This window comes from Pan troglodytes, chromosome 15, assembly GCF_028858775.2.
Source record: "Pan troglodytes isolate AG18354 chromosome 15, NHGRI_mPanTro3-v2.0_pri, whole genome shotgun sequence".
Lineage (NCBI taxonomy): Eukaryota > Metazoa > Chordata > Mammalia > Primates > Hominidae > Pan > Pan troglodytes.
The window spans coordinates 71,477,580-71,503,431 of NC_072413.2; the positions used below are offsets into that span (position 1 = coordinate 71,477,580).

Below are 25,852 nucleotides of genomic sequence, written 5' to 3' on the forward strand. Positions count from 1 at the left end.
TCGGCCTCCGAAAGTGCTAGGATTACAGTCGTGAACCACCGCGCTTGGCCGCAACTTGATTTTTAAATTGCTCTCTGAGTGTAGATTCCTTGTTTGTTTGGCAAGTGTTCTTGCCGCTGCCGCTACAGCTTGAAGCCAAACATTTAATGAAAGAGAGCGGGAGGGGCCGAATAGAAGAATGTGGGCGTGGCCAACCCCGAGGTGGCTGGAGGCCGCGCCCCCTTCCCAGAGTGCACCGCAGCCGCTGCATTCAGGAACCGCTTTAGCTTCGGCCCCGGCCGGCCGGGCGGGGAAGACTGGTGTGGTCTGGCCATGGATGGGCTCCAGGCCAGTGCAGGGCCGTTGAGGCGCGGACGGCCGAGGCGCCGGCGCAAACCCCAGCCACACAGCGGGTCGGTCTTGGCCCTGCCCTTGAGGCCCAGGAAGATACGAAAGCAGCTGCGAAGTGTTGTATCCCGCATGGCAGCGCTGAGGACGCAGACGCTGCCTAGCGAGGACTCGGAGGACTCGAGGGTGGAGTCGACGGCCGACGACCTGGGGGACGCGCTACCCGGTGGGGCGGCGGTGGCGGCCGTCCCGGACGCAGCCCGGCGAGAGCCATACGGCCACCTGGGGCCCGCAGAGCTGCTGGAGGCCTCGCCCGCCGCGCGCTCCCTGCAGACCCCGCCGGCGCGCCTGGTGCCCGCTTCCGCGCCGCCCGCGCGCCTGGTGGAGGTGCCCGCCGCGCCGGTCCGGGTGGTGGAGACCTCGGCCCTGCTGTGCACCGCGCAACACTTAGCGGCTGTCCAGTCGTCCGGGGCCCCTGCGACGGCGTCGGGGCCGCAGGTGGATAACACGGGTGGGGAGCCGGCCTGGGACTCCCCGCTGCGGCGCGTCTTGGCCGAGCTGAACCGCATCCCCAGCAGCCGGCGGCGAGCGGCCCGCCTCTTTGAGTGGCTCATCGCGCCCATGCCGCCAGATCACTTCTACCGGCGCCTATGGGAGCGCGAGGCGGTGCTGGTGCGGCGGCAGGACCACACCTACTACCAGGGACTTTTCTCTACCGCCGACCTGGATTCGATGCTTCGCAACGAGGAGGTGCAGTTCGGCCAGCATTTGGACGCCGCTCGCTACATCAACGGACGACGCGAGACCCTGAACCCACCCGGCCGCGCGCTGCCCGCCGCCGCGTGGTCCCTGTACCAGGCTGGCTGCTCCCTGCGCCTCCTCTGTCCGCAGGCTTTCTCTACCACTGTGTGGCAGTTTTTGGCTGTGCTTCAAGAGCAGTTTGGAAGCATGGCAGGCTCCAACGTTTACCTCACGCCCCCTAACTCGCAGGGCTTTGCCCCCCACTACGACGACATCGAGGCCTTCGTGCTGCAGCTGGAAGGTAGGAAACTCTGGCGTGTATACCGACCCCGAGTCCCAACCGAGGAACTGGCTCTGACATCCAGCCCCAACTTCAGTCAGGACGACCTCGGTGAGCCGGTGCTGCAGACCGTGCTGGAACCTGGAGATTTGCTGTATTTTCCTCGGGGCTTCATTCACCAAGCTGAATGCCAGGATGGAGTCCACTCTCTGCACCTCACCTTGTCCACGTACCAGCGCAATACCTGGGGTGACTTCTTAGAGGCCATACTGCCTCTGGCAGTGCAGGCTGCAATGGAAGAAAATGTGGAGTTTCGGAGGGGTCTGCCCCGAGACTTCATGGATTACATGGGGGCCCAGCATTCAGATTCTAAGGATCCGCGAAGAACCGCTTTCATGGAGAAGGTGCGGGTCTTGGTTGCCCGCCTGGGACACTTTGCTCCTGTTGATGCTGTGGCCGACCAGCGAGCCAAAGACTTCATTCACGATTCTCTGCCCCCTGTTTTGACTGATAGGGAGAGGGCACTAAGTGTTTACGGGCTTCCAATTCGCTGGGAGGCTGGAGAACCTGTAAACGTGGGGGCCCAGTTGACAACAGAAACAGAAGTCCATATGCTTCAGGATGGGATAGCTCGGCTGGTGGGTGAGGGGGGCCATTTGTTTCTCTATTACACAGTGGAAAACTCCCGTGTGTATCATCTGGAAGAACCCAAGTGCTTGGAAATATACCCTCAGCAAGCTGATGCCATGGAACTGTTGCTTCGTTCTTATCCAGAGTTTGTGAGAGTGGGGGAACTGCCCTGTGACAGTGTGGAGGACCAGCTTTCCTTGGCAACTATGTTGTATGATAAGGGGCTGCTGCTCACTAAGATGCCTCTAGCCCTAAATTAGTTTCTTGTTGATTGCTGGAAACAAGGCAGTAGTGATTCTCCGCTGCCACTGCTACCTTTTTTTTTTTTTTCTTAAACTCACGTTCTTACCGTGATAACCATCAGTGTGCTCACATTTACCTTTATCACTGCTTCAGTGTCACAAACCTCGGAAGGTCTTCTAGGAAGAACCATCTCATCTAGGTACAAAAGGAAAAGGAGAAGTTGGAGGTGGAAAAAAAAACCTTGATCCGTGATCATTTCAGAGCACCAACTTCATCACCTTCAGGCTTCAGTGTACTGGGTAGCACTGACCATGTCATTCTGCTTGAGACAGACATTAGATTTTTTTTGGAATTTGGATCTTTCATCTGAGTTCTTTTTCACAGTTTGGGGGGCGGGTCGGGGTCAGTATCCTGTTTATTATTGTTAAATTTGTATGAACCTTAGAAAAGTTATTAAAGTGCCAAAGAATGTTTCCCTTTCCTAAGGCTAGATTATTATGTGGGGTGGTTCGAAGAAATGCAGGAGCGGGAGGAAGATAGGGAAAATCTATAATGGCTGAAGTGAAAAGCAACCTGGGGTGGTTGTAGCATGTAAAAGGAGCATGTTAATCAACCTCTTAAGGAAGAGAATCTCAGGCTGGGTGCGGTACTCATGCCTGTAATCCCAGCACTTTGGGAGGCCGAGGCGGGTGGATCACCTGAGGTCAGCAGTTTGAGACCAGCCTGGCCAACATGGCAAAACCCCATCTCTAGTGAGAATACAAAAATTAGCCAGGCATAGTGGCGCGTGCCTGTAATCCCAGCTACTAGGGGGGCTGAGGCAGGAGGATCACTTGAACCTGGGAGGTGGAGGTTGCAGTGAGCTGAGATCATGCCACTGCATTCCAGCCTGGGCAACAGAGCGAGACTCCATCTCAAAAACAAAAAAAAAAAAAAAAAGAATCTTATCTGATTGGGACCAGTTCACTAACTTTGGGGATAATTTATGCTATTTAATTATGCAACCCAATTCTAGTAGAAAAATTATTTTCTACCAGCTTGTTCAGTTTTAAGAGCATGGTATGTTTTTGCTCACTGTTTGCTTACATCCATGGCTGGCACTGCTGTCGTAAGGGCAGCATGTCACCTAGTTGTGCCTTCATAGACCTTAGGCAACCAACTTTTAGCAAGCTGGCCATGAAGGAAGGCTACTGTTCAAGTTACTTTCCACTCTCATTTTTATTCTGGCAGTTGGAAGAAACTTCCCCAAATCTGACAAGTGAATATTCTCATGGTTGGTGGAAAAGTGCCTGATGTACCAGAAAGAGCACTGGACTTGGAACCAGAAGACCTGGGTTTGGGGTGGTAGCTGATAGGCAGCTGGCTGAGTGACCTGAGGCTGATGCTACGCTCAGGCACACAGATTTTGTAAGTATATTTTGATACAGTTTGATTTCTGCACCCTCATCATTTAGGTTGCATCTGGGACTCTTAAGAGTCTGTCACCATAATGGATAGTTTTCTGTTATTTAAGGTTGAGAACTTTACAAATTCTTTTTTAGAAAGTTACAAAAGCATAGACATACACTAAGTAAAAATGATAGTTCTCCCTCCAACCCCACTTTCCAGAGACAAGCACTATTTTTTGTTTGTTTGTTTTTTTGTTTGAGACAGGGTCCCACTCTGTTGCCCAGGCTGGGGTACAGTGGTGAGATCTTGGGTTACTGCAGCCTCAACCTCCTGGGCTCAAGCAATCCTCCCACCTCAGCCTCCTTAGTAGATAGGACTACCAGTGTGTGCCACCACACCCAGATAATTTTTAATTTTTTTTTTTTTTGTAGAGATGGAGGGGTCTTGCTATGTTGCCCAGACTGGTTTTGAACTCCTGGCCTGGGGTGATCCTCCCACCATGGCCTCCCAAAGCACTGAGAGTTCAGGTGTGCGCCACCACGCCCAACCACCAACCACTACCACTATTAAGGTTAAGCTCATAAAGCTTTTTTGAGTGCTTAGTCAAACATGGTAGTATTGTTTTATAAAGACTTGTGTTTTTCTGATATGTCCTTTTTTGACCTAACTTTTAAGTCAGTTCAAATAGAGATAACTTTTTTTTAAGGGAGAAAATAAATGAATAAAAACCCGAGAAACAAACAAACAAACAAACAAAAAAAAACAAAGACTGAGTGGATGGTAGCCAAGAGGGAAGAGAGTACCCTTTCCTGACTCTTTCATCCTCCAAGGCTTGCTACTAAGTCCCAAAACATCCAGATCCTGGAAGTGGCTTATTAAAGGAATCAAGGCATAGAACTCACCCCTAGGAAACCTACCCTGAAAAGTTTCTTGGAGTAAAGTCTGGAGTGTTAGTGGTTCTTGTTCTCCTTTGGGTTTCAAGTAAACACGTTTTGCTTCCTCCCTCACTTTTCCCATGACCATCTCCAGCTTGAGTATTTTGTGTGTCAGCAAGTCCTTTTGGCTTAGTGTTTTAATCTAAATTAGAACAAATAATGTTTGAAAAACAAAACAAAACACCTGTACTAGGCAGCAAATTATCAACAAACATTAATAAAGTGATTGTGGGAGGCTGAGGAGGGAGGATCACTTGAGCCCAACAGTTCAAGGCTACAGTGAGCTGTGATCATGCCACTGCACTCCAGCCTGGGCAACAAAGTGAGACCCTGTCTCTAGAAAATAAAGAAGTAACTAATTGCATATGCTTATCAGTAGTAGGTGGTACATAAGTGCCTGAGAACATTGTTCTCTTATGATATTGGTTGGAGATTTTTTATACCTGTTCGTGAAAATTTTACTTCAGCTTTTTGGGCATGATAAACCTGCTAAGAATTGCTTGCTTGATGTGAAGTTGGTTTCTTGAATTACCTTTTTAAAGTCCTTTCCCCTCTATTCCTTCATCTTATCTAACAGCTTTGAAAAATTAGAACAATCCAGGCCAGGCATGATGGCTCATGCCTGTAATCCCAGCACTTTGGGAGGCTGAGGCGGGTGGATCACTTGAGGCCAGGAGTTCAAGACCAGCCTGGCCAACATAGCAAAACCTTGTCTCCACTAAAAATACAAAAAAATTAGTTGGGTGTGGTGGCACATGCCTATAATCCCAGCTATTTTGGTGGCTGAGGCACGAGAATCACTTGAACCCAGGAGGTGGAGGTTGCAGTGAGCCAAGATCACACCACTGCACTCCAGCCTGGGCGACAGAGCGAGACTGTCCCCCCCTCAAAAAAAAAAAAGCAAAAATTATGTTAATCCTTTCAGCTAGAGATTTTCTTTGGTGAGAAAACCCAGATTAGGAATTCAGAAAAATTAAGAAGAAAATCTAGGGGGCCAGCTCTAGTCCCTTATTCCTTCTCTATGCCTATTTGAAAAAAAGGAAAAATAAACAACTTGAGTTTGGGGTTGATGGGGAGAAAATAGGAAGGGAGGGAAATAGTATTTCTGAAACAATAACAATAAACCCTGATTTTTGAGGGCTACTTGATAGGACTAATAGGATTTTTGTTTTGTTTTTGTCTTTACTAGTAGGACCTTGTAACCCAATCTTGCACAGATGCTTTGCATCTTCAGATGATGTGGCATCTGTGTCTGGGGTTTTAGAAAGTACTTCTATGGTGGGAAAAAGGGTATGTACATGTTTGAGGAGGACAGGGTCTGAGGAACTCTTGAGAGTCCTGAATTTTCTCTTGAAAACAGAGCTTGCACTTATTTACCCTGTTCTTGATCTCCTGAAGCATTTCTTGGTTTCCTTCATTTCCTAAGTTGAGTATCTTCATTGTCTGGTACATTTCCCTGAAAGATAAGAAGGGCTTCTTAGATTATTCTACCCTGCCCTTTAAAAAAGTATGGGGGTAGAAAATATAGGACTTGGAATCAGGTAAGAATCCCAAGTTCCAATCCTAACTGTGCAGTTTTGCTGAGCCTTATATGCAAAAATGGTATAATGCTTAGCTTACAGGAATAATGTGCAGTTTTTGAGACAATATATTTGTGGGTTTGTTGTTTACTTTTTGTTTTTGCGAGATGGAGTCTTGCTCTGTTTCCCAGAGCTGGAGTGCAATGGCACGATCTCGCCTCGGCTCACTGCAACCTCCACCTCCCAGGTTCAAGCGATTCTCCTGCCTCAGCCTCCTGAGTTGCTGGGACTACAGGCACGTGCCATCATGCCCAGCTAATTTTTGTATTTTTAGTAGAGATGGGGTTTCACCATGTTGGCCAGGCTGGTCTAGAACTCCTGACCTCAGGTGATCCACCCGCTTTGGCCTCCCAAAGTGTTGGGGCTACAGGTGTGAGCCACCGCACCCGGCCACGCCCGTCTAATTTTTGTATTTTTAGTAGAGACAGGTTTCACCATGTTGGCCAGGCTGGTCTAGAACTCCTGACCTCAGGTGATCCATCTGTCTCAGCCTCCCAAAGTGTTGGGATTACAGATGTGAGCCACCTCATCTGGCCAAGACAATATATTTGAAGGTGCCAATAGGTACCATTTACTGAACACCTTTATGACAGGCGCTAAACATGTCATCTCATTAATTATCACCACAACCCTATAATGTAGACTGTCACCTGCATTTGATACATGAAAAAAATGGGCTCACAGAGTTTAAATACCTTACACGGGCTCACATAGCTATTGCATGCCAGAGCTGGAATTCAAACCCTGGTCTTTTTGACTCTAAAACTTGTTGTCCCAATAGGCACTTGATAAATGTTAGTTGAATATATGAATAACTTAAAACCCATCCTTTTTTTTTTTTGAGACGGAGTTTTGCTCTTGTTGCCCAGGCTGGAGTGCAATGGCACCATCTCGGCTCACCGCAACCTCCACTTCCCAGGTTCAAGTGATTCTCCTGCCTCAGCCTCCCTAGTAGCTGGGATTACAGGCATGTGCCACCATGCCTGGCTAATTTTGTATTTTTAGTAGAGACAGGGTTTCTCCATTTTGGTCAGGCTGGTCTCGAACTCCCGACCTCAGGTGATCCTCCTGCCTCAGCCTCCCAAAGTGCTGGGATTACAGGCGTGAGTCATCACACCCGGCCAAAACCCATCCTGGTGGGGAGAAAAGATGCACGAACTACATAAGCTTGACTTTCAATCTAATTTAGGCCAGTTTTTCAGTTACCTACTTGGGTGAGTGGTGAATGTGCAGGTGAACCAGTGCTTTTACTGCCATTAGGCAGCCTGGAAAGGCAGGGACATATTCAATGAGCAAAGATGTGAGAGTTGGCAGTATAAGGTCATGGTGGGAGCCAGAGGTTTAGTGCTTACTTTAGAACAGCATCGTGGTTCTCCAGGAGCAGCACGTCTAGGAAGGTGTCCCTGACCCGGTCCCCTTGAAGTTTCAGGGCTAGGATGCTACGGCAAGCTTCCAGCCGTACACCTGGTGACTCTTCATAGTGGATAGCCCAGAGCAGAAGATCCGTCAGCTCGGGACTTACTTGTCCAATCTGTCCCAAAGCTGCAGAGATTAGAGGGCAGCATGTCACTGAAGACTGAGCTTACTATATTCTAGCATCCAGAAATAAATTGAGTTTTGCAAACAATACCTTCCCTTTTGGATGGTAATCACCATTAGAATTTTAGGGATAGGTCAGAGTGGGACATTACCTCCAAAGGATTCCTAGAAGAGGGATGTTCCATCCCATCCTTGCCTGTTAGGATATTTGCCTATTTTGGGATGAAATATAGAACAAATAACATGGAAGACCTGCCTAGTCCCAGCAGGGTGATGGGGAAAGGAGGCACAATTATTTATCTATGTCAAAAAGAGAAGCAATGCCAAAGATTCTAAAAAGAAACTAGGCAGATTAAGGGGCAGGGTTTTAGGTCTGTAGTAGTCTTGAAACTGATCTGACTTTTGCAGAGCGTAATAGTTGAGATCTCCAAGGAAAGCAAGATGCATCCAGCACTGGATACCTACTTGGAACTTATCCTTAATTCTGTTGGCAGGGACTGTCTTGTCAGCCCTTTCTTTAACTTTAAGTTTGACATATACCTAGACTCAGGATCTTTCACTAAAAATTGAAGAAGAAAATTATTTTTCTCTTTTCAGACAAGGAACTTCTGAAAAGCTAAGATCGTTACCTCTCCTGCACTTCACCCCATTAGAGAGTTTCAGGGGATCATTTCTACTTGCATAGGCAAAGGTATTTAAGGTTGAAGAGTTTGGGGCACTACTTCTATAATACCTCGAATGGCAAAGGCCTTGATTTTCCAGTAAGGATCTCTCTGCATCAGGTTCAGGAGGCATTCAAGCACCTGGGATGGAAAAGGCAGTGTTGAGTGGGGAGGACCAGAGCAAGAATGAACCAGAAACAGCTGGGTGCAGTGGTGCACACCTGTAATCCCAGCATTTTTGGGATGCCAAGGTGGGCGGATCACTTGAGGTCAGGAGTTTGAGACCAGCCTGGCCAACATGGTGAAACCCTGTCTCTACTAAAAATACAAAAATTAGCCGGGCATGGTGTCACACGCCTGTAATCCCAGCTACTCGGAGGCTGAGGTAGGAGAATTGCTTGGACCTGGGAGGCGGAGGTTGTAGTGAGCTGAGATCGTGCCACTGTACTCCAGCCTGGGTGACAGAGCGAGTCTCCATCTCAAAAAAGCAAAAAAACAAAACAAAGCAAAAGAATGAATCAGAGACAGGGAAACCACTTATCTCTAAAAGGAGCTATAATTGAAAAATGACCTATCAATTCTGGTGACAAATGAGCTGGAGCCTAAAGTACCAACCTATATGCATAGTGAGTACATTAGCTGAATTATCTGCTATTGATTTTCTCAGTCTACAGATCTGGGGCCATATGGCTTCTCTTGAACACTTCAAACAGATTTTTCCCTAATAATGGAATTATAACTCCATTTATGGGAGTTGATCCTAAAGCCCATCAGCACCCAGGTAATGAGAAGCTAGTTAACTGAGGTGAGAACAGGATTCAGGGATGTGCTCTAGAATCGAAGTCTGGGCTGGCTGGGAGCTAAACCAAGCTTGTCCAACATGTGGCCTAGGACAACTTTGAATGCGGCCCAACACAAATTTGTAAACTTTCTTAAAACATGAGATTTATGCCAGGCATGGTGGCTCACGCCTGTAATCCCAGCACTTTGGGAGGCCGAGGCGGGCGGATCACGAAGTCAGGACATCGAGACCATCCTGGCTAACACGGTGAAACCCCATCTCTACTAAAAACACAAAAAAATTAGCCAGGTGTGGTGGCAGGTGCCTGTAGTCCCAGCTACACAGGAGGCTGAGGCAGGAGAATGGCGTGAACCCGGGAGGCGGAGCTTGCAGTGAGCCGAGATGGCGCCGCTGCACTCCAGCTTGGGTAACAGAGCGAGACTCTGTCTCAAAACAAACAAACAAACAAACAAAAAAACCATGAGAATTATGCACGGACCTTTTTTTTTTTTTTTTAGCTCATCAACTATCGTTAGTGTTAGTGTACTTTATATGTGGCCCAAGACAATTCTTCCATTGTGGCCCAGGGAAGCCAAAAGATTGGATGCCCCTGAAACAGTCCTGTTTGAAGTGGCTTATACACCCCCTTCCCAGTTCCAATCTCTCATTCTGTGTCCCCGCAGAATGTTGAGCATACTGTGCACAACCAGGGAAGGTAATGCCCTCTTCAGGTCAATCAGGTAAGATGAGAATATGTTTCCCTGACTCACCATCTTGTCGCGGATCTGTAGGGCACCAGCTGCCAAACAGGCTGCCCGCCGAACTGCTGTGAAGTCATCAGAGAAGCAGTGCAGGAAGCTTGGGAGAAGCTTGGCGGTCATAAGCTTGAGCTCACCTATCAGGTAGAGAGCTTCCACACGCTCCTGGGAATTTCCTTGACCTAGCTTGACCCTGTAAGGCACAAGTTGCTTTTCTTTCACCTCCTTAAACTTTCAGTACCTAACCCCCAACCCCCACTAATGCCCTCATGATAAAATCCGGGTTCTGTAGGCTGTCAATCCCATTCAGCCTTATGCTCATGAGATAAGTTTTACTGGGTACAGAGCTCGATTGTCTTCTTTACTTGAATCCCTAATACATAGCTGTTCAGTAATTAGGTAATGCAGGGCTTTCAGTTACATTGAATGACTGAATAAAGGAAAATGTCAACTTGCACCTCTTTTCACAGTCAAGTTCTCTTCTCCATTGCCCTCACGTGTGCCATGATTATGTCTGCATTTGGCTTCCAGCCTGGAATGCCTATGCAGTCTTTTTGTTTGTTTGTTTAAATTATTTTTATTTATTTTATTATTTTTTTGAGACGGAGTCTTGCTCTGTTGCCCAGGCTGGAGTGCAGTGGCTGGATCTTGGCTTACTGCAAGCGCCGCCTCCTGGGTTCACACCATTCTCCTGCCTCAGCCTCCTGAGTAGTTGGGACTATAGGCGCCCACCACCATGCCTGGCTAATTTTGTTTTTCTTGTATTTTTAGTAGAGATGGGGTTTCACCATGTTAGCCAGGATGGTCTTGATCTCCTGACCTCGTGATCTGCCCGCCTCGGCCTCCCAAAGTGCTGGGATTACAGGCATGAGCCACTGCGCCCGGCCTTAAATTATTTTTAGAGATGGGGTCTTGCTATGTTGCCCAGGCTGGTCTTGAACTCCTGACCTCAAGTGATTCTCCTGCCTCAGCCTGAGTAGCTGGGATTATAGGCACTTACCCACTCTGCAGCTCCTATGCAGTCTCTCTCTCTCTCTTTTTTTTTTTTTTTTTGAGATAGGGTCTTTCTCTGTTGCCCAGGCTGGAATGCAGTGGCATGATGATGGCTCATGACAGCTTTGGACTTCCTGGACCCAGGCAGTCCTCTTGCCTCAGCCTCCCAAGTAGCTGGGACTACAGGCATACACCACCACACTGGCTAATTTTTTATTTATTTTATTTTATTATTATTATTTTTGAGACGGAGTCTCACTCTGTGGCCCAGGCTGGAGTACAGTGGCGTGATCTCCGCTCACTGCAAGCTCCAACTCCCAGGTTCACGCCATTCTCCTGCCTCAGCCTCCCGAATAGCTGGGACTACAGGTGCCCACCACCACGCCCTTTTGTATTTTTAGTAGAGACAGGGTTTCACCGTGTTAGTCAGGATGGTCTCGATCTCCTGACCTTGTGATCCACCCGCCTCGGCCTCCCAAAGTGCTGGGATTACAGGAGTGAGCCACTGCGTCCGGCCAATTTTTTTTTTTTTTTTTTTTTTAATTTTTAGTGGAGGCAAGGTCTTGCTATGTTGCCCAGGCTGGTCTCGAACTCCTGGGCTCAATTGATCCTCCTGCTTCAGAGTCTCAAAGTATTGGGATTACAGGCGTGTGCCACTGGGCTGGGCCTCCTATGCAGTCTTATCCACCCTCTGTGAAACTTGGCCTTACTCCTCTAGCCACGCTGAGTATTCCATTTTTCTGCTCCAGCAGTTATGGTATACGCCATTTGTTCTAGTTTTTAATGATTTGGTATTAAATCATTAAAGTTTTAATTAGGTGTTTGTATATTTTGCATGTGGTCATCAGAATTGCGTCATACTTTTGAACACCCTCCAGCACCCAAACCATTGCCTCACACCTACTGGGCACTCAGTGCTTCTTTCCCTAGCCATATTGTTAGTTTGTAGGGACTGTTAATTTTTTACAGTGGGACCTGGTCCAGGGTCCGTACAGAGGAGCTCAACAAATGCTGGGTGGCTGGATCCCAGGCCTCCTAAGCACTTTTTTTTTTGAGACAAGAGTCTTGCTCTGTTGCCAGGCTGGAGTGCAGTGACGCGATCTCTGCTCACTGCAACCTCCGCCTCCCAGGTTCAAGCGATTCTCCTGTCTCAGCCTCCTGAGTAGCTGGGATGACAGGCATGTGCCACCACGCCCGGCTAATTTTTTGTATTTTTAGTAAAGACAGGGTTTTACTGTGTTAGCCAGGATGGTCTCGATCTCCTGACCTCGTGATCCGCCCACCCCGTCTTCCCAAAGTGTTGGGAGCCACCGTGCCCAGCCTGCCTCCTAAACACTTCTAAGAATTTAGAAGAGTGTCTCCTCATGTTGACTGGGTCTTACCTGATAATGTCGTGCACCTCTTTCCCGAGGCTCATTTGCCCAAGCGCCTGCGCAGCTGCTCTCCTCACTTCCTTATTCCAGTCATTCCACATCAGCTGGATCAACTTATGTTTCATATCCTATAAATAGGTATGATCATTAGGTATCATCACTTACTGAATGTTAATTTTGTGCTTGGCGTTGTGCTGTTTTTTCTTCTTTTTTTACTCATCACTGTACTAATGAGGATTGTCCTGAGTGTTTTTTCCCATCCCTTACTCTCCCAAAGAATCCAGTGGGGCAGATATTACTACTATTTACAGATGATAGAATGGAGGCTTTGATCAGCTTGTCCAAGGTTAACCTGGTGAGTGCTGGAACCAGGACTCAAACCCAACTCTCCCAAGCTCATCCTTTAAACTATGTAGTATCAGTGCCAACATAACTTGTACCTGGGAGACTTAAAATTTGAAAGTGATACTTGATGAGGTGACTAGCTCATTGCAGTTTGCCTGGGACTCTCCTGGTTTTGGTCCTGAAAGTCCCATGGCCTGGACAAACCAGAACAGTTGGTCACTCTATAAGTGCACTTCTCTCAGAGAGGAATGGGCAAAGATTACTACACGATGATGTGTAAATGTGCCCACGCTGTTCTTCCTGCTAGAAGTATCTCCCTTCTCTACTCCTACCTGGTACTTGATGTCTTTGTAGTCTTCCTTTAGGATTTACCTCAAAAGCATCTCCTTCCTATCTCTTTTATTAAAAATTTTAAAAAATAAAATAAAAACATCTCCTTAGTGAAGTCTTCTTTGCCCCTTGTAAGCACAGGAAATCCCCACAACACCTTATAGCTGCTTCTGTTCTAGCTATTTATAACATTTACTAATGGAAGACTTATCCCTGCACCCCCAGGGGTAGCATAGTGCCTAGTGCGTCGGATGTGGTCAGAAACTGCATGCTTACTGAATGAGTGAAAAGACTCATAGACATACTGCCTTTCTTAGCTCCAGCAATCTGCCATGAAGTCCTCATCATCTTTACCTCAACCCCTGCTAGCTCTGCATGTCTTTTTACTTTCAGTTGTCAATTCTAAGTGACAAATGCCAAGGAGGTGAAGGTACAAATGAATTGGAAGTTGTTAAAATGATATTGTTAAGATGCAGATTCTGATTGAGCTGGCTTAAGATGAGACTTTTGCATTTCTTTTTTTTTTGAGACGGAGTTTCACTCTTGTTGCCCAGGCTGGAGTGCAATGGCACAATCTCAGCCCACTGCAACCTCCGCTTCCTGGGTTCAAGTGATTCTCCTGCCTGAGCCTCCTGAGTAGCTGGGATTACGGGCATGTGCCACCAAGCCTGGCTAATTTTTATTTTATTTATTTATTTTTTTGAGACGGAGCCTCGCTCTGTTGCCCAGGCTGGGGCGCAGTGGCGCGATCTCAACTCACTGCAACCTCCACCTCCTGGGATCACGCCATTCTCCTGCCTCAGCCTCCCGAGTAGCTGGGACTACAGGTGCCTGCCACCACACCCGGCTAATTTTTTTTATTTTTAGTAGAGACAGGGTTTCACCGTGTTAGCCAGGATGGTCTCGATCTCCTGACCTCGTGATCCGCCCTCCTTGGCCTCCCAAAGTGCTGGGATTACAGGTGTGAGCCACTGTGCCCGGCCGATTTTTGCATTTCTAATAATGCTGCTAGGTGACACCTGTGCTGCTGGTCCAGGACTTTAGCAGCAGGGTGCTATAGCACTTGAGACAGAACTAACCCAAGTCCAAAACCTTTTCAGGTGATTACTGTATTGAGTGGCCAGATTTTGTGCTTCCCATATCAAAATGTCAGGGTTACAGAGTGGAGGTTGTTCACTTATCATGGGAATGGCAATGTTCTGGGCTATTCTGGAGATATCCAAAGTTATAAGGAAAAGATGAAGTAGCACATAGGAAGAAGGGAAAGCTCCCATTTGGACAGCTGAAGATGATTGGGAAATAATGGCAAAAATGAAGTGTTGCCTGGAATTCCCTCTTTAGTTCTAGCTGAGCCCCACCATCTTCACCGACAGTTGGTTTGTTTGTTTTTTTAGATGGAGTCTCGCTCTGTTGCCCAGGCTGGAGTGCAGTGGCACGATCTTGGCTCACTGAAACCGCCGCCTCCCAGGTTCAAGCGATTCTCCTGCCTCAGCCTCCCAAGTAGCTGGGATGACAGGTGTGTGCCACCATGCCCAGCTAATTAGAGATGGGGTTTTGCCATGATGACCAGGCTGGTTTCAACCTCCTGGTCTCAAGTGATCCACCCGCCTCAGCCTCCCAAGGTGCTGGGCTTACAGGCATGAGCCACTGTACTGGACCCCTTCACAGAACTTTAACCAATAAATTTAACCCACACTAATCTCTCCCTCTCTGAAAAGTTTTAAAAGGGTACCTTATATTTATTGCTTGTTCTTGAATCATTTGTGTATATTAGTCTTATTGTTCCTACCATAGTGTTAATTTTGTGAAAGTTGGGACAATGGTTTTTTTTGTTTGTTTGTTTTTTTGAGACAGAGTCTCGCACTGTCGCCCAGGCTGGAGTGCAGTGGTGCGATCTCGGCTCACTGCAACCTCTCCCTCCCAGGTTCAAGCAATTCTTGTGTCTCAGCCTTCCAAGTAGCTAGGATTACAGGTGCCAGCCACCACACCTGGCTAATTTTTGTATTTTAGTACAGATGGGGTTTCACTATGTTGGCCAGGCTGGTCTGAAACTCCTGAGCTCTGATCCACCTGCCTTGGCCTCCCAAAGTGCTGGCATTACAGGTGTCAGCCACCGTGCCCGGCCGGGACTATGTTTTATATGTGTGTGCCGAACACTCAGAGAAGCAGCACAGACACTCATTTAGATGGGTTTTTGGGTAGTTTAAGTCAGTGCTTCTCGAATGATCTTTGATGAAGAACCAATTTTGGGGGGGGGAAATACGTCATTGACTGATAAAGTCTGTTGATATTGAGGCAATATCAAATTACTATAAACGTTTCTTTTCTTTTTTTTTTTTTTTTTTTTGAGATGGAGTCTCCCTCTGTCACCCAGGCTAGAGAGCAGTGGTGAGATCTTGGTTCACTGCAACCTCTGCCTCCTGGGTTCAAGCGATTCTCCTGCTTCAGCCTCCCAAGTAGCTGGGATTATAGGCGCGTGCCACCACACTCTGCTAATTTTTGTATTTTTAGTAGAGATGGAGTTTCACCATGTTGGTCAGGCTGGTCTCCAACTCCTGACCTCGTGATCCGCCTGCCTTGGCCTCCCCAAGTGCTGGGATTACAGATGTGAGCCACCGCACCCGGCCTACTATAAACGTTTCTAAACTCCTGTCAGTTTTTGTGCTATTTCATTGTGGATCAGTTACCAACAGTTTATGGACCACCAGTGCACTGAGAAGCATTGGCTTCCAGACAGACATATTAGCATTTAAGATAATTCTGGGCTAGAAGTAAGAAGTAGTGATGTGGGAACAGAGATCTGTTTGGTAAGAATGGAATAATACATAGCAGCAAAAAGTAGAAGGCCTCTGTAGCTCAGCCTCTCTTAGGCTTTCTGTCCTGGAGGCAAAGAAAGAGGTTTACCAAGCAGACATTTCCACTGATCCGGGAGAAAGCCTGGCAGGCCACAATCCGGTTCTTCCATTGACAGCTGTTCAGCTCCACAGCAAGCATGGTGTGTATCAGGGTCTGAGGAAATGGAAGACTTGTATGGATATTCACAATCACTTTTAGAGATACTAGAACCTTGAAGTTACATTCTGAAATGGCATCCTGCATAATTAATGTCACCAGTGGGCTTACAAGAGATGGGGCATGTTTCCATCACAGCCAACTGACTCTGGGATCATAAATTGGGGAACAAAATACAAATTTAATAACTTAAACAGAAAACTGGGACCTTCCTTTCCTGACTTTAACTGTTTTTTTTTTTTTTTTTTTTTCTGAGAAGAAGTCTTGCTCTTGTCCCCCAGGCTGGAGTGCAGTGGCGCAATCTCGGCTCACTGCAACCTCCGCCTCTTGGGTTCAAGTGATTCTGTTGCCTCAGCCTCCCAAGTAGCTGGGATTACAGGCGCCTGCCACCACGCCCGGTTAATTTTTGTATTTTTAGTAGAGGCGGGGTTTTACCATGTTGGTGCCAGGCTGGTCTTGAACTCCTGACCTCAGGTGATCTGCCTGCCTCGGCCTCCCAAAGTGCTGGGATTACAGGCGTGAGCCACCATGCCCGGCCTTCTGTCTTTAACTGTTTTTACCCCTAAAATGATTTTTATATGCCTCAAGCTTATGACTTCACATTTCTATTGAAAGTAACTAAACACAAATGTAGGTCTCTGCAGTTTTCAATGGTAAACTTCTAGCAGAAGCAAATTCTACATGTCAGAACTCTTCTTGCATATGCAAATAGAGATCATTTGCAACCTAATTCTCACTTTTCTCTCAGCTAACTATTGTGACTTCCCTTTGTATACACCTCTACACCCAGGTTTACTCATGCTTATTCTACGTTTACTTATGCTTGAGATTGTCAACCCAACCGGCTGCATTTTATCTAATTAATTAATTGTGTAATTAATTTTTTGAGGCAGGGTCTTGCTCTGTCGCTCAGGCTGGATGGAGTACAGTGGTGTGATCTCAGCTCGCTGCAGCCCCAACCTGCCAGGCTCAAGTGATCCTCCCACCTTAGCCTCTTGAGTAGCTAGGATTACAGGCACATACCACCATGCCTGACTAATTTTATTTCTTTTTTCGTAGAGACAGGGTCTCACTATATTGCCCAGGCTGGTCTTGAAATCCTGGACTCAAGGGATACTCCCACCTCAGCCTCCCAAAGTGCTGGGATTACAGGCGTGAGCGACCATGCCCAGCCCAGCTGCATTTTATTTTATTTGTTTGAGACAGAGTCTTGCTCTATCACCTAGGCTGGAGTGTAGTGGCGTGATCTCAGCTCACTGCAACCTCCACCTCCCAGGCTGAAGTGATTTTCTTGCCTCAGCCTCCCGAGTAGCTGGGACTACTCAGTGTGGTACCACTGCACCTGTCTAATTTTTTTATTTTTAGTAGAGATGAGGTTTCACCCATGTTGGCCAGTCTGGTCTCGAACTCCTGACCTCAAGTGATCCACCTGCCTCGGCCTCCCGAAGTGTTGGGATTACAGGCATAAGCCACTGCCCCGGCCCCAGCTGCATTTCAGATTGCTTACATTCACTGACCTCAAAGACCTAATTGCTCCCCAAAACTGTGTCTGACCCGGTAATGGACACATACTGTCTTCTCACTCAGATAGCTCAGGAGGATATAAGACTGTTCCTCAGTGTCCTCATTCTTCTTTGTAAACAGCTGGTGGAGGATCCTCTTAATCACAGGGTAAGTAGCAGTACCTTCCAGAGCCAGGCACTGAGCTGCAGCCCAGCTATCCACACTGTTACCTGCCACAGTTGGGTGAAAAAGAGTTCAGAATGGTGATGTGTTTTCCCCCTAGAGAACAGCCTTTGGATTGATACCCAAGGCTGCTACCCACCTGATATCTCACTTCCTTGTGCCCCACTCAGTCTAGAAATACGATTTCTTATTTAAACCATATTTAGGAGAATCATATTGGCTGGGCGTGGTGGCTAACACCTGTAATCCTCACATTTTGGGAGGCCAAGGTGGGCGGATCACCTAAGGTCAGGAGTTCAAGACCAGCCTGGCCAACATGGTAAAACCCCATCTCTACTAAAAATACAAAAATCAGCCAGGCGTGGTGGCATGCGCCTGTAATCCCAGCTACTTGGGAAGCCGAGGCAGGAGAATTGCTTGAACCCAGGAGGCGGAGGTTGCAGTGAGCTGAGATCCCACCATTGCACTCTAGCCTGGGCAACGAGAGTGAAACTCTGTCTCAAAAAAAAAAAAAAAAAAAAAAATTAGTCCAGCTACCACTTGGTGGCAGTGTACCTGTTTTGTTAAAGTACCTAGAAAGAGCAAATTTTCTTTTTTTCCTTTTTTTTAGAGACAGGGTCTTGCTCTGTCACCCAGGTTGGAGTACAGTGGCACCATTGTGGCTTACTGCAGCTTCAACCCCCTGGGCTCAAGCTGACTCTGATAAGCATGTATATATAGGTCTGCCTCAGCCTCCTAGGTGGCTGGGTCTACAGGAGCACACCACCGCACCTGGCTAATTTTAAAATTTTTTATAGAGATGGGGTCTTGTTATGTTGCCCAGGCTGGTTTAGAACTCCTATGCTCAGGTGATCCTGTCGCCTTGGCCTCCCAAAGTGCTGGGATTACAGGTGTGAGCGACAGTGTCTGGCCCTAATTTTCAAATGGTCTAACATAAATCTAAACCCAATACAGCAGACATTGCAGAGCATCACAGTGGAGAGGAAAGGACTGGGAAAGCTGATAATGAGATGTCTATCCCATATTTCCAGGTCAGAAGTAACAGGGAGTTACTCACCCTTCAGAAGGGCAGTCTGCATGATGTTCCGGGCAAGGGGATTATGTGACTGTATGGCATATTGGCATATTGCTGCTGCCATCCGCACATGGGCATTCTTGTCACAAAGAGCAGCCTCTAGGGCAGGCAGTAGAACCTCTGGCAAGTCCTGGATGGTCTTGTCTGTGATCAAAAGAGCCAGGTAAGAGAGTACTAGCCCCTTTGCTTTTCTCACACACAGCTTCCTTCCTACAGCCATGTGGTGGCCAACCTCAGTCCCAGTTGCAGTTGCTTAGTGCTATGTAATATAATTACAGTTTAGCTGAGCCCTTCAGATGGGCAGGATTTTCTGCTCAAGGTGTTAAAGCTCACCTGTGTGCTGGTATGCCAATTCCCAATCCTTTATCATCTGGCCTCTAAACAGCTATATTTAAGCCGAAGAAGAATGTTTCCAGCTAGGCTACAGTGAACTACACCATTAGTTTTAGTGATTAAAAGCAACCAATTTGCCCCATGAGCCTATATATATATATATTTTTTTTATATATATTTTTTGAGACGGAGTCTTGTTCTGTCGCCTGGGCTGGAGTGCAGTGGTGTGATCTCTGCTCACTGTAAGCTCCGCCTCCTGGTTCACACCATTCTCCTGCCTCAGCCTCCCGAGTAGCTGGGACTACAGGCGCCCAGCTAATTTTTAGTATTCTTAGTAGAGATGGGATTTCACTCTGTTAGCCAGGATGGTCTCGATCTCCTGACCTTGTGATCCACCTGCCTCAGCCTCCCAAAGTGCTGGGATTACAGACGTGTGCCACCGCCCCCAGCTGAGCCTTTATATTTGTAAGAACAATTATATTTAGGTAGTGCTTTATAATATAGTGTTTTCACATTATCTCATTATCTTTCAACCTTGGTTGAATTAGGCAAGGTAGGTATCATTGTAGAGCTCACTAGGGAGTCTTTTTTGGTTCAACTAAACATTAAGGTTCATAAGACTGTCATGGGCCATGCATGGCACCAGAAGAATATGGGACAGGAGCATAGTTTGTCAACAGGGCGGCAGCATCAGGCATCCCTGTTGGCTGGAGTTTTTTTGTTTTTGTTCTTGTTTTTTTTTTGAGATAGAGTTTTTGCTGTGTTGCCCAGGCTGGAGTACAATGGCACAATCTTGGCTCACTGCAACTTCTGCTTCCTGGGTTCAGGCGATTCTTCTGCCTCAGCCTTCCGAGTATCTGGGACTACAGGCACCTGTCACCACGCCTGGCTAATTTTTGTATTTTTGGTAGAGATGAGGTTTCACCATGTTGGCCAGGCTGGTCTTGAACCGTTGACCTCAGGTGATCCACCTGCCTTGGCCTTCCAAAGTGCTGGAATTACAAGTGTGAGCCACCACACCTGGCTTTGGCTGCAGTTCTTGAGGCTGTCTTGAGCATTCCACAGAGTCTTGGGGACAGCACAGGAGCATGTTGTTTATTCACTGGGTGAATTTATGCTTTACAGGAACTAATATCTCTTATAAAAACTCCATAGATACAATTCTAGGGTCCACAAAGGGCCTGCCTGTTATAAGTTACAGTATCCAGGGAGGCCCAAACTATGGTGTCCCTATCAAGTATTTATATTTCACTTATAGCTCTTCTCAGTCCCAATGTAATTTATCAAACAGGATTTATATCATAACCAATGTTGCCTATAAAGATAGTTCTTATCAGGTGTTTAGGGGAACAGGTGGGCATTTAACTGAAGTTCAAATTCTCAAGTAGGAAGGGGAAAGGTTTGTTATCCCTTTGTCTACCACTAGTCTCATTTTATAGATAGGTAATTTGAAGCTCAGAGAGGTTAGCTGACTGCCCAAGGAGTGGCACAGCTGAGCCCGTGAATCATATTTTAAGATTTTGTCAGGTGCGGTGGCTCATGCCTGTAATCCCAGCACTTTGGGAGGCTGAGGTGGGTGGATCACTTGAGGTCAGGAGTTCAAGACCAGCCTGGCCAACATGGTGAAACCCCATCTCTACTAAAAATACAAAAAAATGAGCTGGGCATGGTGGCACACGCCTGTATGTAGTCCCAGCTACTCGGGAGACTAGGGCAGGAGAATTGCTTGAACCTGGGAGGTGGAGGTTGCAGTGAGCAGAGATCGCGCCACTGCACTCCAGCCTGGGTGACAGAGCAAGACTCTGTCTCAAAAATAAATAAATAAATAAATAAATAAATAAATAAATAAAATAAAATAAAATAAAAAATAATGGGCTCTTGGCTGGGCACAGTGGCTCACGCCTGTAATCCCAGCAGTTTGGGAGGTTAAGGTGGGAGGATTACTTGAGGCCAGGAGTTCAAGACTAGCCTGGTCAACATAGCAAGACACAGTCTCTACCAAAAAAAAAAAACAAAAAAACAAAAAAGAATGGGATCTTCAAGGTGGGAAATGTTAACTTCTCTGCAGGCCACTGAGCAAACAAAAGGTGATGAAATGTAGTTCAAAAATTACTGGACTAGAAGTCTGGAATTTTAATCTCGTCTCTATTGCTGATAAGCATGTATATATAGGCCAGTCTCTAAGTCTTGGTTTCCACATTTGTAAAATGATCTCAGATAAGCCCTGGGTCCCTACCAGTTCAGATGTTCCATGGCTTTATGAGTTGCTTATGTTCTCAAGCAGTTCAGCTTTGGCTCTCACCTGAGTCTCTCTGGCTGGTGGCAATCCGGGGCCGTTCCAAAGCAGCTGTGGCACATATGGTGATAGCTTTGATCCGAATGTCATCATGCAGGTCTCCCAAGCTCTGAAGCAGGTTCTCTACTGTCTCATGGTGCCACTCTATGACTGAGCCGCAGTGAGGGAAATGAAAAGAGAACCACCTGGTTAGGGTTAGATATTGTGCTGCAGGCAGGTGACAAGAAGTCTGCCCTTCACCCAGAATAATTCAAGCAAAACATTAGCTCAGAAGAATAAAGGGCCCAGAGATGGGGTCGTTAGGGAGTTATTTCTCTGATGATCCATGTACCCTCTCAAGTAAGTTCCCAGACAAAACTTCTCCCAACCCCATCGTATCTATCGCTCTTTCTTTAAATCACTTTTTGTTGTAACCATCTGGGAAATAAAAGTGACAATAAAACAAAGTGGTTAAGAGTACTTTGTTTTCAGACATACCTGGTTTGGGATCACAGTTATTAGCTGTGTGACTGTGGATAAGTTACTTAACCCTGAGCCTGAGATTTCTTATTTGTAATACAGGCATAATACTAGAACTCACATATTGAGTTATTCTTAGTGTTAAATGAGTTAACTAGACAAAGTGTTTAGCAAAATGCCTGGCAAGATAATGAAGGTTCAATAAATGTTAACTATTGTGGTTTTCATTAGGTTCTTTGTCTTTTGAGGGCACTTCCATTTGGCTTTCAACATCTTCCTCATTTTAGTTGCTAACTACTCTTTTGGCAGGTATCAGACTTTTATTTCAAAGCTCCTACTATCTGTAGGTGTTTCCTTCAGTCTTTTTTGTTATTGTTTATCTGATCCAGTTTACCTAATGGATTGCCTCTCTTTTTCCTGCACTAACTAAGCTTGTCTATCATGTTCTGAAAGCCAGCAGCTATTGAGTTCTCAAATACCATAGCTTTCAACAGTCCTTGCCAGGCCATTACTTTGTCCCAGGCACTCAGACTTCTACTCTCCTATCTTTGAAGGCAAAGTAGGTATAGGATAGCCCCAACTCTACGAATGAATTTTGGAGAGGGGTTGCTGATACCACAGTCAACTATGACATGGACAATGGTTGGACAGCATATTTTGTTCTTCCCTTCATACATCATTTGCTGAGCATAAAGTTTGGAAATCAATAAGATAGGGTCGCCTGGGTGCAGTGGCTTATGCTTGTAATCCCAGCATTTTGGGAGGCCAAGGCGGGGAGATCACCTGAAGTCAGGAGTTCGAGACCAGCCTGGCCAACGTGGTGAAACCGTGTCTCTACTAAAAACACAAAAATTAGCCAGACATCATGGCACATGCCTATAGTCCCAGCTACTTGGGAGGCTGAGGCAGGAGAATCGCTTGAACCTGGGAGGTAGAGGTTGCAGTGAGCCCAAATCAAGTGCCATTGCACTCCGGCCTGGGCAACAGAGTGAAATTCCATCTCAGAAAAAAAAAAAAAAAGGGCTGGCGCGGGGGCCAAGGCGGGCAGATCACCTGAGGTCAGGAGTTTGAGACCAGTCTGGCCAACATGGTGAAACCCCATCTCTACCAAAGATACAAAAAGTTAACCAAGTGTGGTGGCGGGTGCCTGTAATCCTAGTTACTCAGGAGGCTGAGGCAGGAGAATTACTTGAAACCAGGAAGCAGAGGTTGCAGTAAGCTGAGATCCCGCCGTTGCACTCCAGCCAAGGCAACAAGAGCGAAACTACGTCTCCAAAAAAAAAAATATATATATATATGGTCTCTGCCTCTGAAGAGTCTGCAGTGTAATAATGAGTTTCCACAAATTACTGAAGTAATACCCATCCATGCAAAAAGCACCCAGATATATGTTAACTGAAGTTCATCTAACACCCAATGTGTGAAAGGCTCTTGTCTAGCCTTAATGAGGCAACCAGATTTTTACATTTCACAAAGGAGTGATGGATTTTTCAAAGACTGAGAAAGCCTAGTCCCAGATGAGAACCACTTCTCACAAACGTACAGTATCACAGGACCTCCCTTCACTCACTCAGAGCCCAGGCAGTCTTCCATTCCTTCAGCATCCTCCGCAGGACCACCAGTTCCCAGGTCACATCCTCCTGCAGTGATTTTGCCTGCTTCTTCAATCTCCTGGTCTTAATAGGCACATCCTTCTCACCCACCTGCAGCAGCATATCCTTGGCGGGGGTGGGCAAAGCAGTCCAGCGCAGGGCTCCTTGCACAGGTCTGTAAGCTGTGCAACGTGGCAGTGTGAGGTCTTTTCACCCCACTGCCTTAGGCCCTGCCACACAGTGGCCCCAGCTTGCATCCCATTCCTATTCCTGACTAATACCAAAGCAAAACAAAACCCTCAAGAGTGAATTTCCCCATGATTATATGGGGAACTGAGTACAAGTACACAGGGAATTATGGAAAGTCCTGACTAGACATGGTAAGCCATGATGATGATGGGGGTGAGAGATTTGTGGGGGGAAATTGAGATATCTACAAACCTTTCTATAAGTTTAAAGGTTATCTTTAGGAACCTAAATCTTTAGGAACATAAATATGTTTATATGTAACGAGATTTGCTCATAATATTTGATACGTTGCAATTTAGTGTCATTGGCCATTATTTCTAAAGTATTAAGTTTTCCTTTTAATGTTTTTAATTTGGGGAGAATAATAGTGCTATAAGCTGTGAAATTTTAAAGATTTTAACATCTCTGAGTTTTTCCTCAAGACAACAGAAATTTGAGAACAGAAGAAGCCTTGGCCGGGTGCGGTGGCTTTTGCCTGTAATCCCAGTACTTTGGGAGGCCGAGGCGAGCAGATCACGAGGTCAGGAGATCGAGACCATCCTGGCTAACACGGTGAAAACCCCGTCTCTACTAAAATACAAAAAATTGGCCAGGCATGGTGGCATGTGCTTGTAGTCTCAGCTACTTGAGAGGCTGAGGCAGGAGAATCACTTGAACCTGAGAGGCGGAGGTTGCAGTGAGCCGAGATTGCACCACTGCATTCCAGCCTGGACGACAGAGTGAGACTCCGTTCTCAAAAAAAAAAAAAAAAAAAAAAAGCTATAGTTATATTTTCTGAACTTAATGTTTTTCATGGTGTCAAATTTAGAAAGCCTCTTTCTCAGAAAAAAAGCTGTATGGAGAAGGGGAAGAGAAAAATGATAAAAACATTTCCAGATGTACTAAATTCATTATTCACACTGCCTATTAGTCTCATGCTCTAATCAGTCACTATCAGCCATTTCTGTTTTTTTCCAAGATTTCATTCCGACTCTTAACACCTTTAGATTTGCTCTGAATCAATTCTTTCCTTTGAGCAAGGAAGACATAACATTTCTTTCTTCTAATGTAAAAAGAGTCCTGTGAGGCGGGGTGCAGTGGCTCATGCCTGTAATCCCAGCACTTTGGGAGGCCAAAGCGGGTGGATCACTTGAGGTCACAAGTTCGAGACCAGCCTGACCAACATGGTGAAACCCTGTCTCTACTAAAAATACAAAAATTTGCTAGGCGTGGTGGCGGGCACCTGTAATCCCAGCTACTCGGGATGCTGAAGCAGAAGAATCAATTGAACTGGGGAGGCGGAGGTTGTAGTGAGCTGAGATCGCACTCCAACCTGGGTGACAAAGCGAGACTCCATCTCAAAAAAAAAAAAAAAAAAAAAAGAGTCCTGTGAGACTCCAGGGCAGTTTAGCAAAGATGCCCATACAATGCATCTCCTCCAAATGGTCCCCACCAGCTTGGACGTGCTGGGGGACTCAGCCACTCTGCTGAGGCCTCCCTCCTTTGTGGGGTAGGGTATGTGCAACTAGGAGCTGTGGAACCACCTCTGACAGGCCAGCTCACACTTTGCCATGTGACGCTCCCCGACTTCTCTCAGGCGATTTGAAATCCCTCCTGAAGAGATGAGAAGTAGCTGAATTAACCCCATTTCTCCTATATCCCTCTGCTCAAGGAGTTAAAATGTATTTGCGGTGAGCAAGTCTTAGATCTCTGATATTTAACCTCATAGGAATAAAAAATACAACTGCCAACTTTTACTTTGGTTCCAGTCCTTTGGGTTATAGCTGGATAGAAACACATCCACTAGCCATCTTCCACATCAACAGTCATCTAAAGCCGGGGTCCCTAACCCCCAGGCCATGGGCCTGTACCAGTTCATGGCCTGTTAGGAACCGGGCCACCACAACAGGAGGTGAGCGGTGGGTGGGCAGGCATTACCAGTGAGCTCTGCCTCCTGTCAGATCAGCAGTGGCATTAGAGTCACGTAGCATGAACCTTACTGTGAACTGCCCATGTGAGGGGTCTAGGCTGTGCACCCTTTATGATAATCTAATGCCTGATGATCTGAGGTGGAACCGTTTCATCCTCAAACCATCCCCACCCCGCTGGTCTGTGGAAAAATTATCTTCCACAAAACCGGTCCCTGGTGCCAAAAAGGTTGAGGACTGCCGATCTAAAGGGAGCACACAAAGTAATGACTCTTGGCAGGGTACAGTGGCTCATGCCTATAATCCCAGCACTTTGTTTGGGAGGCTAAGGTGGGAG

General features: G+C 46.7%; 2 protein-coding genes across 10 annotated transcripts in view; one reads left to right on the plus strand and one right to left on the minus strand.

Moving 5' to 3' along the window:
- Positions 1–25,852, minus strand: part of HEATR4 (HEAT repeat containing 4) — a 52,014-nt gene that overhangs the window by 12,275 nt on the left and 13,887 nt on the right. For 3 of the 7 annotated variants that reach the window (XM_009428099.4, XM_054666109.2, XM_054666107.2), the window contains 12 exons: positions 23,338–23,541; positions 21,315–21,458; positions 18,662–18,823; positions 17,491–17,651; positions 15,811–15,915; positions 12,241–12,359; positions 9,878–10,058; positions 8,398–8,467; positions 7,478–7,667; positions 5,923–6,001; positions 4,528–4,687; positions 2,358–2,416 (listed from right to left, as the gene is read on the minus strand). In XM_009428099.4, the coding sequence (XP_009426374.2) occupies positions 2,358–2,416; positions 4,528–4,687; positions 5,923–6,001; positions 7,478–7,667; positions 8,398–8,467; positions 9,878–10,058; positions 12,241–12,359; positions 15,811–15,915; positions 17,491–17,651; positions 18,662–18,823; positions 21,315–21,458; positions 23,338–23,541 (1,634 nt within the window). The remainder of the gene's footprint in view (positions 1–2,357; positions 2,417–4,527; positions 4,688–5,922; positions 6,002–7,477; positions 7,668–8,397; positions 8,468–9,877; positions 10,059–12,240; positions 12,360–15,810; positions 15,916–17,490; positions 17,652–18,661; positions 18,824–21,314; positions 21,459–23,337; positions 23,542–25,852) is intronic. The other 4 variants (XM_063793656.1, XM_063793658.1, XM_063793657.1 and 1 more) reach the window with 2 other exon arrangements.
- Positions 228–14,603, plus strand: RIOX1 (ribosomal oxygenase 1). 3 transcript variants are annotated; one of them, XR_010151209.1, is made up of 3 exons: positions 234–2,623; positions 3,452–3,628; positions 14,301–14,603. XR_010151209.1 is itself a non-coding variant. In XM_063793659.1 (1 exon), the coding sequence occupies exon 1, from the start codon at positions 313–315 to the stop codon at positions 2,236–2,238; it is 1,926 nt and encodes a 641-aa protein (XP_063649729.1). In that variant the 5' UTR covers positions 228–312; the 3' UTR covers positions 2,239–2,694. The 3 variants fall into 3 exon arrangements, 1 of the variants encoding a protein (XP_063649729.1); XR_010151208.1 differs by lacking the exon at positions 14,301–14,603 and adding an exon at positions 9,899–9,987; XM_063793659.1 differs by lacking the exons at positions 3,452–3,628; positions 14,301–14,603 and having other exon boundaries at positions 228–2,694.